This window comes from Bacillus rossius, chromosome 1 (genome assembly GCF_032445375.1).
Source record: "Bacillus rossius redtenbacheri isolate Brsri chromosome 1, Brsri_v3, whole genome shotgun sequence".
Taxonomy (NCBI): domain Eukaryota; kingdom Metazoa; phylum Arthropoda; class Insecta; order Phasmatodea; family Bacillidae; genus Bacillus; species Bacillus rossius.
In genome coordinates, this window is record NC_086330.1 from 86,852,878 (window position 1) to 86,865,515 (window position 12,638).

A 12,638-nucleotide genomic window follows, 5' to 3' on the forward strand; every position below is an offset into this window, starting at 1 on the left:
GCGCTCCTGCCTGCAGCCACGAGGCCGAACCCCCGTTAAAACCCCTGAGATCTTTTACAACGTTAATATTTAATTAAAAAGCTAAAACAGGCAGCGGGAGTGGCGTCAACTATTTAACCTTCCAGTTAAAAAAAAAAAAAAAACTTTAATCTAACTTTTGATGAAGACAAGTTTTATAAATTAAATTTGTATTGCCAATAAGCTGTTAAATAAAAAATGAGGTGTTTGATTTCCTATTGCTTCTTTTTATCCTAAATCGAAATGAGATTACTACGATTGATTATAAAATGCAAAAGTACATATATTTAGGATAATATGACTAAAAGGTCAAAGAAAAGGGAAAAAAATCTCTAGTATGAAGTATGGTTCCTATACTTAAAACTTAATTATAAATGTGTTATAAATTTCGTAGGGAATTAGATTTTTTAAGTATTTTTAAACGTGTTTATCCATTTGAAAAAATATATATTTAGAATCCTCGTTGTTAGAATCCAACGAGCATTTAGAATCTATTCACATGGTTGCTGCGTTCCTGTTTGTTATGTCATAAATGTTTTTTGTTCTATGGTTTGGCATCTTATTTTTTATTTTGGCCGTTGTGATTTTTTTTTAACTTACACAGATACACGTAAATAAGAAAAGAATAATACTTTTGTGTTCTTAGAGAACTAATAGTAAATTAAGGTATGTCTTTATTTATTAGTATTTCCCTGGTGTAGAATTATTATACCTAAAGTTTGTTGGAAGAACGAAATGTGACGGATAAGGAACATAAAAGACTTGTGTATGTATATAAATGTATATAAATTATGAAAAAAGTGGATTTAGGCAGGAGGTAAAGGTCCAGTCGACCAGGTACTCCAAATCAAAAATGCACGAGTCTCTGGGCGGCACTCTACACGAGAGTTGGCACAGGACTCTAGCAAACAAGTTAAAAAAAAAAAAAGGAAAAAGAAGAAGGGGGGCTATAAGTGACACGAGGGTGGTGTGGTGGGTTGGATTGGTGACTTCCTAAGCAACAGGACACAGAGGGTACGTGTGGAGGAGGAGATGGAGGAAGGAAGGGTTATGTCAGGGGTGCCGCAGGGCAGTGTGCTTGGCCCACTGCTCTTCACCATAATGATGAATGATATAGGAGAGGAGATACAAGGGCATATTAGGCTTTTTGCAGACGACTGTGTTGTATACATGGATGCTGAGAGGAATGGGCTACAGGATGATCTGAAAAGGTTGGAAGAGTGGGTGGAAAATAATGGAATGAGAATAAATGTGAGTAAGACAAAAGTGGTCAGGTTTACCGGGAAGAGGAAGATTGAAAGGAGGGAATATGGCTGGAGGGGAGACGTGATAAGTGAGGCCACCAGTTATAAATATAAGGGTGATGCTGCAGGGTAACCTGTGGTGGGGGGAGCAGGTTGACAAGGTGGTCAAGAAGAGCAGACAGGCTCTGGGCATGCTGGGACGAGTGCTCAGGGGTGGAAGCAGCACCTTATGTGATAAGGCCTTTAAAACTATGGTCCGCCCCATGCTGGAGTATGCCGCAGCAGTGTGGGACCCATACACGGCAGTGCTTGAGAGGGTGCTGGAGGGGGTGCAGAGGAGAGCAGCTAGATGGGTGAAGGGCAAGTGGAGGAGAATGGTCAGAGAAGGGAAGGGGGAGTGCAGTACCACAGAGATGATGATAGGATTGAGATGGGAGAGCTTAAAGGACAGAAGACAAGGAGAGACTAGTCAAGATGTACCAGGTGCTGAGTGGAGTGGGAGGATGGGGAGAGCTGGGGGGACGAGTCACAATGGGAATGCCTAGAAGTATGATGGAAAATACTAGGAAGGTCTTCAAAGAGAGGAGGAGAACAGAAATGGGTGAAAATGTGATGATCGTGAGAACGGTAGGGGAATGGAATAGGCTGGAGGAGTGTGTGTCGGCTGGGAATGTGGACCAGTTCAGAAGGAGAGTGCGGGGAAAGTAGGGAGAATGCTTACCACCGGGCACTTCTGTACCCATTTTTTCACACACACACACACACGCGCACACACACACACACACACACACGCGCACACCCACCCACACGCACACAAACACACAGAGAGAGAGAGAGAGAGAGAGAGAGCATGAAGGGAAGGGGGGGGGGTCTTCTGGTAAATGGACCGATAACTAGCGCAATCATATACAAAGAAAAAAGATAATAAAGCTAACTTAATTGAAATATATATATACATATAGCCATTGAGATATTTAATTCGTTAATAATACATTATTCCCAATATTATTCATATAATACTTAACGATAGAATAGGTATAATTTTGAATATAATTTTCCACGGTTAAGGAACTAAAAACTACAAAGCTAAACGCGCGCAATTTGAATGTGCAGATGCTTTATTTCATATATGTGTTATGCTGGAATCACAATGCCCCGACGGCCCCGACACAACAGGCCCGACAAGTTCAATAGCCAAGGAAATACAAGCTCGCCGTGACATCAGCCCGACAAAATACGCACCCCGACGGCCCGCAAGGAATAGATTCTATTTCTAATTTCGTCGTGTGGGGCTGCCCGACAGAAAAGAAAACGGCAACGGAAAGGAAACAGGACAGAACTATATTTCAAAAATATTTACCTACTTGGTAAATCTTTTTGCTGAAAGTAAAATTTCGTTTTACGTGTGGGTGAATGGAAAAATTTGTAGCTTGCCTTAGTCTGTTTGTATAAACATAAACAGATATCATCGTGTTTATGGTTAAAGACGTTATTTTTGAATCCATCTTTTAACATTTCGATTCTTTTTAATTCTTTGCACAGCTAACATCAGGAGTACCTATTTTTCTGTCCCTCACTGACATATCTTTATCTTGTTCCTTGTAACTATAATAAACTACTCTTTGTTTTACGAATTAACTTAACCTTACTTCGTATCGCAGAGGACTAAATGTTTTTTTGCACTTCAACTGTCAATAATAAATAAAAGAGCCTACTTTGTTTTTAGCACATTCTATAATGCATTTTAATTGAAGTATTTAGCTTGGCACGATTTGCCGAAGGCCAAATTAAAAATCGTCAGGTTATTTTTGTCGTGGTATTGTGACCCTACGCTTTTAAATCTGTCGTGCTGAGATGCTGCACGACAGTTTGTCGGGCCTGTCGTGTTGGACCCGTCGGGGCATTGTGATTCCAGCTTTACAATTTAATTTAATTTAATGGTGCAATTATTTCGCAAGACTTTATACTGATAATAATGACAATGTTAGTTTTCGAAAAATACAGAAGGCAGAATAATTTAATTAAAAATATCTAAGTTGATTTTATGTAATTGAACATCATATGTAACTTTGTATAAATAGGTTAATTTGGCAATAATTCAGTTTCTTATCATCTTAATATTTTTAGCATGCTAATGGTTTTTTCATTGATAATGCAGTCAACTTAAACTTAATTATCAAACAAACATGTAGCTTTCATGTAAAAATATAAAACATTAAAAATTTACGTTAATTGACGCGGTCTAGTCTCCATAGAAAGTAGGAAGACATGGCGAAGGTGGCCCATTGGTCAGTGGTGTTCTGGTTTGCCCGGTGCCAACACTTAAGAGAGCAGCCTCCCTAGGGATCCTCTTTGTGACCACTGAACACATGACTGCTTCGGGAGAGACCCTAGTAACAGGAAGCTGACAGTTTTACCAAATTGATCCACATGTTCAAGCTTGTGGACATGCATGCACCTTTACGCATCTCTCACGTATACTTGGACAGGGCAAGGAAGGTAGAGGGTTTGGCACATTGCTGTGTCTGATACTTTACTAAAAATACTCTGGATTCGGCCGGTCCTGAGCTCAGGAAGCCTGCTCATGTTACGTATGATGCTGAAGGAGGCAAAATTAGGTCCCTCGCTCAAAGAACCCGCCAAGGTATGTGGGGAGCTCTGTTAAGAAAAGATACGTTGATAAAAAAAAATTGAAACCATGCCGTTAAATCAGTGAGGATCCAAGGATGCTGGAGCTCCCCATTACAGCATCAGACCCCGACGGTGGCCTGAGCTGGGCTGCCTGCAGAGACTAAGAGGGCACCTCTTCCATTCCGAGGGAGGGACATTCCATACGTCAGATCAACACACTTTGAATTAAAATTTTACCTCACCATTTTAGAACTTCTTCAAATTTTGTATAGTGGTAGTATGTACTAAGAATAAGAAAAATATTAAATTTTAATTTTTTATCTCTAACGGTTTCCAAAATACAGCTATGTAAAGTTTTCAAAAAAGCGCTGAAAAACGCTGGACGAGCGTTTTTGAAATTGCTCTAGAAGCTGTTCTAATTAAGCTAGAAAGGTGGGAGTGGTGTCATTTTACTCCATTTTTAATGAGCTTTCTTATGAAATATAACACACCATAGGTTGTCATAAAATTTTTTTTTCTAAACTTAAAATCAAAATTTTGAAAAAAATCTTAAAAGTAGGTTGTACTTATGGGAAGCATGTGTCAAAATTTCAAAACGGGCATGCAATGGGTTCAATAGGTAAAAAATATTTGAAATGAGAGTTGATTTCTAAAATCAGTATGGTTTATGTAGTGTATGGTAGTATTAATTGTTTGTACATGAACAAATAGGCATTCCATTTACTTACTGAGTACAAATTCACTTGTTATTTGACATTGCCTGAGTTATTTTTAGTGTCTCTTCAGCTGTAAGTGTATAAATCCTTCCAGTAGGAGTTGTAGGATCAACTTTGCAGAGGACGTCCGTTACTGATATCCACAACACATCAGGCTTCCTTGGATATGAAAATGAAGCTGCCGGTCCAGGAGGGTGTAAAAATGTTACTTTTAATTCATCATCTTCTTCCTTCTTCTCCAAAACATAAGCAACCCACCACTTTTCATCATACACTGCCGTTATGTAGCCATTTACATCACTTATTTGCAATTTATCTGGTGATTTTTGAACAGCTACAGTGTCTTCAGTTTGACTTTCCGAAAAAACTTTAACTCTTAGTTTTGAGAGACTCAATGGTTCAGGTATAAAACAGTGGAATTTTTGAGTATCCTTAATAGTAATAGCCTGGTTGAAACGCTCCTCGAGAAACTTTTCAGATTCAATATGATCTTCTTGGGTTGAAAAGGTAAAATGTATTCCATTGATATTTTGTTTTGCCCATTCATAAAGTTGAATGGCTGTCAGGATTTGACTGTCATATGGCCGCTGTAGACTAGCTTTAGCGGCTAGTCTCTTGACCGTGCCACCAATCCCATCACAAGGGCCCTTTCCATGAGCCGTAGCTGAGAAATGCCATTCAGCTTCAACATCAAAATCCTCTTTATGGTAGCACAAGTTTATGAAGTTTTTTTTGTTTTTATATTGCCCAGCACACCCGTCAGAGTAATAGAAAATCTTCTTTGGTAATGCCTGGAAATGTTTTGTCAAGAATTCAATAAGTTTCTTTTGAAACGTATAAACAGACACGGTATTGTGCTCCAAGCAATCTGATACCACAACAAAACTGACATGTTTGAGTTTGTCTTCACTTTTGTAATAAATTACAAAAGGGTGAAGAGTTACATGTTCATTAGCCCAGTGGTAGCTCTGAGCCTCGTCTTGTACCACAATTGTGTAGTTTTCGGAAAAGTCTAGGTTTATCACAAACTCTGATTCATTTAAATTTTCTTTTTTATCATTGATGAAAGCAGACTGCATTTTAGCAATAAAATCATGTTTTATTAGAGGTGAAAGTTTTTCCAAAAAGAAAGTGATAAAGTCTTCTGAAGATTTGTTTAAAGTCTCAAGAGTGCAACGATCTACAGATACCCATTGACGAAAGGTGACATTTTCTATCAAATTTTCTTCAAATGCATCTTCAAGAATTGTTTGTATAGGTGTAACCCCAGGACAATCGGCACATTCACCCATGACACATGTTATTGCTGGTGGATTGCATTGCATTTTGACCATACACTGCTTGTACGACTTCAATTCACCATTAGTTAGAGTTCCTAATCGGGCATTTTCTATAATCAACTTCACATTTTGGTGGATAGTACATACGCACACTGCATGCGTGCCACTTTTGCCTGCTAAAATACATTGTTTTGGTCTTAGTTCAGCAAATTTAGAGAATCCTACTTTAATGTGGGGGGATTTCTCCTTGAACAGAGTATAAGCTTCCTTCAGATTACACAAGATAAGACGTTTTGATATTTTGGTTTTATTTCCATTTGCCTCAACAACTGATACACAATCTTTTATGCCGGGCATTGCTTTGCGATTTCATCATTTAGATAAAAGGAATGAATATTATTTACAACATCTTCTGAGAGCGTCTTACCAGGCTTGGGATTGGGAGTCTCTAATATACCTTTCTCTTTTAAATTTTTTTTTGCTTGTCTTACCATATAGTTTGGCGCATTAAATTCCCTCATAATCTTCCTTATCCCCCAACCCTCTGGGAGGCAAGTAAGTATCATTAATTTCTTAACACGATTGTTTGAAACGGAAAATTGATCTTTGAGGTTTTGTAAAACTGATTGGTCAAGATCGTCCTCTTGACTGGACGATGATGGATCTGCTGCTACAAAAAGTTTTCGTTTCATTACAGAGTGAATTTTTCTTGCTTTGGTTGTTGCATACTGCTTGGATTGGATTTTCCTTTTGTCAATAGGAGACTCTTCTAGCTCCAAAAGAGAAGTATTCATTTGATCTACTATTATTTTCGAAATAGAAAAGTTAGGGTCCCTGTCTGAATCCGAACTGGACATTTCATCATTCAATGCCACTAAGCAAGGCTTAGCTGAAGGGCCAGGTTGATTGGCATTTAAGTTTGTCTTCAAAGCTGTAATTTCTTTCCTACATTTATTGCAAATTTTAGCTTCCTTTGGAATTTCAGGATATAAACTGCACATCCATGATGTGACATTTCTTAATGTCTTTTTATCCCTGACTGTATGATTTTCTTTTTTTAAGGGATTAAAACATTGTAATCTAATAAACACAACTTTTTTCTCCATTTTTTAAAGTCTAAAATTTAAAATTGATTAAAACCGTTTTGCAATTTACAAGTTTCAACAAAATATTGTCTTTAAATAATAATTAATTGAATGAAAATATTGACATGTATAATGTACATTACATAACTGTATTATCATTAGTACTCACTACTGTCACACATTACTAGTAGTTACACTCACTAATACTTTATCACATCACTGTTCTCAGCATAACTACTGATTCTACTGACAAGAGCACCAGACTCAGACGAACTGCTATGTGAGCTATTCTTGTGAGGTGCAGGTCTCAACTTGTCAGCAAAGCTTGCCCCCTCCCCCCTCAGGCCCTCTCCTTCCTGCCTGCTGGAGCAGATTGATTACAGTCTGAATGTTAGTCTTAAAACTTTCTAGCTTATTCTTTACTGTTTTTTTAAAAATTACTTGAATGATACCTACATATTTTAAAATCCACTTATATAAAGACATTAACTAATAAACAGTCACCTCAATAATAAATTAATATCAATACGAACTTTCCCGAAGGTACACGATGTTGTTGTCGGGATAGATACGACCATACTGGACCATACCATCATGGCGACCCTCGATTATCGCTACATTGCCGCGTAAACAAAGTTTATTAATTTTTAAACTAATTCTAGTTTCCAGTTTACAGTTTTCATGTAGTTATTTTTCAAGAAGAGACTCTGCAAACTGTGCGAAGTGAAAGAAAACTTCTGAAACGTTTTATTATAACCATAACCATAGCCATAACTACCAACACCTATGTTTGTGTAGATTTATTATAGATAGTAAAATTATTAGCATTACTGATGTTGGTAAAATAGAACATAGTAAAATATCTTTACCAAATTAAAATTCCCAAAATCTCACCTTTTTGCAGATAATATTTAACCATGAAGCCATAATCTGCCCATTTTGAAATTTTAACTTATGCTTACCATTAATATAGCCTACTTGTAGGAATTTTTTCAAAATTTTTTGGGACGCACTTTTTGATATATTCAAAATCAAAATTTTGATTTTGAGTTTAGAAAAAAAAACTTTATTACAACCAATGGTGTGTTATATGTCAAAAGAAAGCCCATAAAAAATGGAGTAAAATGACACCACTCCCACCTTTCTAGCTTAATTAGAACAGGTTCTAGAGGAATTTGAAAAACGCTCGTCCAGCGTTTTTGGGCGCTTTTTTGAAAACTTTACATAGCTGTATTTTGGAAACCGTTTGAGATAAAAAATTAAAATTAAATATTTTTCTTATTTTTAGTACCTACTACCATTATACAAAATTTGAGGAGATTCCAAAGTGGTCATGTAAAATGGGTGTGTTGATTTGACATGGAATGACCCGGGAGTCGAATTGGCTTCAACAATACGACTAAATTTTAATATATATAGAAAGTGGTAAGTCTTTTTTTACATACCTGAAAAAAAAACACAAATTTAATATTGTAATTTATATGCCATCTGTCTTGCTGATTACTGTCAAAACAATATTATTAACACATAACACTGGTGGCGGCTGGTGTTAGAGGCACGTTCTGACAGTGATGGTGGTGCAGACAGGGCTAGGACCAGGGCTTAAAAAGACGAGCCCATATCAGGACGTATCAGCGGTGTGCAGTAGTACGGCATCGGTGAAACTCTGGGCATCAGGCGCATATGCTAAGCTGGGTAGGTCCCGTGATGCATGATGACGCTTCTCATGAGCAGTGCGAATATTCGGGATCGGGTCACCTGGCATGTGGCGTCGTGATGCCACATTTCACCATTGGAACACTTAAGATAATGCCTCTGAAGTCGCGGCAGTTAAGTATCCTGCGTGTCAGTGGGTGGGAAGCTGGAAGAATGTCAGCTCGTCTGCATACACACCAAGCGCAAGGGGGATACAAGCAAAAACTACCTATTTGCCACTTTGCTAGTCACTGCTAACTCATTGTCTGTTCCTCCTCTCTCTCCTTGTTTCTTGCGGGACATACACACTTCACACTGTCCGCAAGTCACAGTCCTTACAATGACAGGTTGATGGTTGCTTGCACTGGCTCCTTAGAACAGGGGGAGGGCCATCCTGCCACCCTGGGAAGGCATCTCGTGGCAATCACCAGCATAGAAGCTCTTCCCCTTCTGAATGCGCGGTGTAGCAAGCTACATGCGTCAATTTGTTGTGGCGTGGAGCATGGTGCGACGGCGGGCGTTGTTGTTTGCCATCACTATGTTTGAGTATACGGTTCCACATTGTGCAACAACATTGATTACACTAACCTGTCTGTTGGTCGGTTGCCCTGGCAATCAGCACAAGGAAAGCATACAGAATATTGGTAATGGGGACGAAATGAAATCTTACCTTCTGCTCAACCTCTCACAATGTTGGAATTATGCTTTTATTTGTCATTACTGTGTATTGGTTTTGAGCAGTTCTTACATATATCCTGCTGTACATCACTGCACACCATGCTTTGTTTTGAAAATTGTTACCAGATATTCAGGCATGTATTTATAACTACTGCACTTACGGTGTCATGTTCACTCGCTGGAAGCTCGTTCTCTGTTTTCCACAGCTGACAGATGGTTAAGCCTTTCCTCAAGCATGGAAACTTCCTTCACTAGATGTCATCTGTTACTCTGTGTGCAGGGTTGCAGTCCATGAGCGTGTAGTCGTCTGCAGAGATGCTGAGTGTGGCGCGGCTGTGTGTGCGTGCACCTCGCCCGTGCTCTGCTCCCCTTGTGGCCGCTCAGGTACGCATGCTGTCGTGATCGCTGAGGCGTGGCCAAGCCTTAGAGACAGTGGAGATCTTCCTCTCCTGCACTATGCAAGGTCAATAAATTAAATCAATTACATGACTCATCAAAGTTTTCAACTGCAATAGTGAACAAAGTTTGTGATCCTGACATAGGGAAACGAGCAGAAGGCAGTGAACAGGTTATCACACTTGCATGAGCTCTCTAGCCTAGTCATGGTGTTAACTAACAGACTTTAATAATAAAAATCAAACAGACTCTACAAGAAAACTGTGATTAAATCCAGACATACATTGTGCCAGGGGCAATTGAAACAAGCAAAATAAGGTCACAGCTGGGAATAAATGGCATTGCCACCTTGATACCGGACAACATACAAACAAAACAACTCTAAACTATGATGTGCCCTGTGTCACTCATGTTGCCCAACCCTGTCTCATTAACAAATTCAAAAACCTGCTGATAATGAAGGAGAGACAGATTTTGCAAGCCTCTAAATGCCTTGCGGGTTTGCTAAATGTCCTGTGGGTATACTCGGAGCCACACATAGTTTACAAGAGGGGAAGGGATGAGCCATAGAGGACACACAATATGGAGAGTGGGTGAAGGAAATAAATAATCAGTGCCCCAGTAGGTGTATTCTGAAGATCTTGAAGAGTCTGTAGTAGGACCAGGGCCTAGCACCAGTTTAAATGCCCATAAAATAAATTGATCCCATACATAATAAAAATCAAAGGAGATGTAAAACGTAGAATGAGTATTCAAACAATCAAGTACAGTAACCAGGTCTACAAACTACTATAAATGATACAACTATTACAGCTGCTTTCAATTGCTACTTGTAAAATTTGAGTGAAATAGTAGTATAATTTGAAAAAGAATCTATGGCATATTTTCAATAAGGTACTTCCAGCAAACCAGATTGCTTATAGGCTAAACATGGGAGTGTTCGCCTCAGGACCGGAGGATGAGAACAGCGAACAGTCTGCAGCGCTGCGCGAATCCAACCACACTTATGTTCATAGTGTCATCTCTACATTTGTCCAGGATGTAAGTTCAATGTTTAGTCCCTGTTGCTTCATTACGTTAGCCAGGTATTGGACATGACTCCTTCAGATTTGTCTATTTCTCTAACTAAATTGTTAATTATAACACATTTAAGATAAAGTCCAGTTTTCAATCCTATTTAAATGGAAGAATCCTATGTAGGTTTAACTTATCTCTCTCATGCATGCCATATGACAAACTGTTTTTTATGATCTGCAAAACCTGTATGTGGCTTCTGCAAGATTTAGTGATATATTTGAATATTAATTCAGAAGTATATGTTTTAACTGCATGCTATGATTAAGAAACTTCAGAATCATTCAGATCACTCACATTGAGTGTATCTTCAGCGCACCCGCTTGAGCGATGGACGACAACTTACACTGCAGGAGACTCTGTGTCGCCAGCTGAAAGCCAGTGGGAAAAACCAGTCAAAACCAATACTGCTTCCCACAGAAGCCGTGGGCTTTACAAAAAAAAAGTTGCCTGAGTTTTGCTATGAGATTATTTAATGACAAAATTAAAGAGATTTCCTTTACTAAAAGATTAATCTTCAAAGGTCTTGTGCCCAAAAGAAGGTAGAGTAAAAATGAATGTGTGGGGAGGGATTAGAGTAGGTGTTAAATTACTGGCATGTATTACCTTTGCATTTTTAATTACATGCTGTCCATTGTTTTAATTCATTTTATATAATTTTTTTTTGCATTATGAAAAAATATGGGAGTAAATTTTTACGATGCGTGCGCACCATACAATGAAATTTTCACAGGATTAAAAAAAGGCTGCATACAAAAAAAATTACATAGTACTAATAAAAATTATACTTGTGTGATTGATATTGAATACTGCTCCATATCATTAAAATCATTTTAATTGTAAACATTAGTGATATAAATTGTGTTAATAAACTTTTTCCAGTGTAGTTATCTAAGTAAGGTTATGTTCCTGTATGTAAAATTTATTTGCATTATAAAATATAAATATTCACTTTATATTTAATAAATAATAAACTGAATAAATTAGAATAAATATTCAGCATATTTATTGATTATTGTGATTATTAAAATTTTATTTCATTTATTTTACTAAATTAAATAAATAAGTTAATACACATGATTTGACGCCGTCCCCGCTGCCTGTCCTGAAATTATTATAATTAAATTACGTTAGCTAGAATTTGGTCTCGAGGGCGGGGTTCTTTGCCTTGTGGCTGCAGGCAGGGACGCGTCTACAAAGGGCCCCCCGGGCTGTTTTGGCCACCCAGGACGCCGTAACTATTGAAAAACACACGTAAACGTAACTGGTTTTATTGCTGCGTCACACGTTACAGTACTTCACCTTGTACAGTAAATCTTCACGTGACTGGCCGTATCATCGTCTACCTTCTCATCTCCGCTCACACGGCCCTCGATTGGCGGTACTGATTAGCGTCTGGCGGTATTCCGGGAGACTACCACACCAAGGGACGCAGGCTATCCTGAGAGTGACGGTGACGACGATTAGGGCACGCGGCGGATTTAGTGGTTAGGACGTGGTAGTCCGGACGGTAAGTTACAAAGATAGTTCACTAGTTACTGATTAAGGAATTAGACAAAACACTGAAATTAACGTTTACACATGGCTGATGGCGAAAAACTAACACTAACATTTGAACGATAGAAATTACGTAGTACTCAAACGACTCGTAGTCGAGTCACACACATTTAATTATGAACCGGCGCGAACGTGCGGCTGATTTAGGGCCGGCCGTGGAGCAGATGAAAACGGATTTGGAAATATTACCTATTGAAGCTACATGCTGTTTCTGGCGCTACAAGTGAAGACTCCACGTGCGCGGAGCTGCCGGCCCTGGTGAGT

The 12,638-nt window shown here is 38.6% G+C and overlaps 1 protein-coding gene across 2 annotated transcripts in view; it reads left to right on the forward strand.

Moving 5' to 3' along the window:
* The first annotated feature begins 544 nt into the window (after positions 1–544).
* LOC134539192 (cytochrome c oxidase assembly protein COX15 homolog) overlaps positions 545–12,638 on the forward strand; it is a 57,411-nt gene continuing 45,317 nt past the window's right edge. The window contains exons 1-2 of one of the 2 annotated variants that reach the window (XM_063380973.1): positions 545–684; positions 9,628–9,731. In XM_063380973.1, the coding sequence (XP_063237043.1) occupies positions 9,663–9,731 (69 nt within the window). In that variant the 5' untranslated portion in view covers positions 545–684; positions 9,628–9,662. Of the gene's footprint in view, positions 785–9,627; positions 9,732–12,638 lie in introns of both variants that reach the window. The other variant, XM_063380963.1, reaches the window with a different exon arrangement.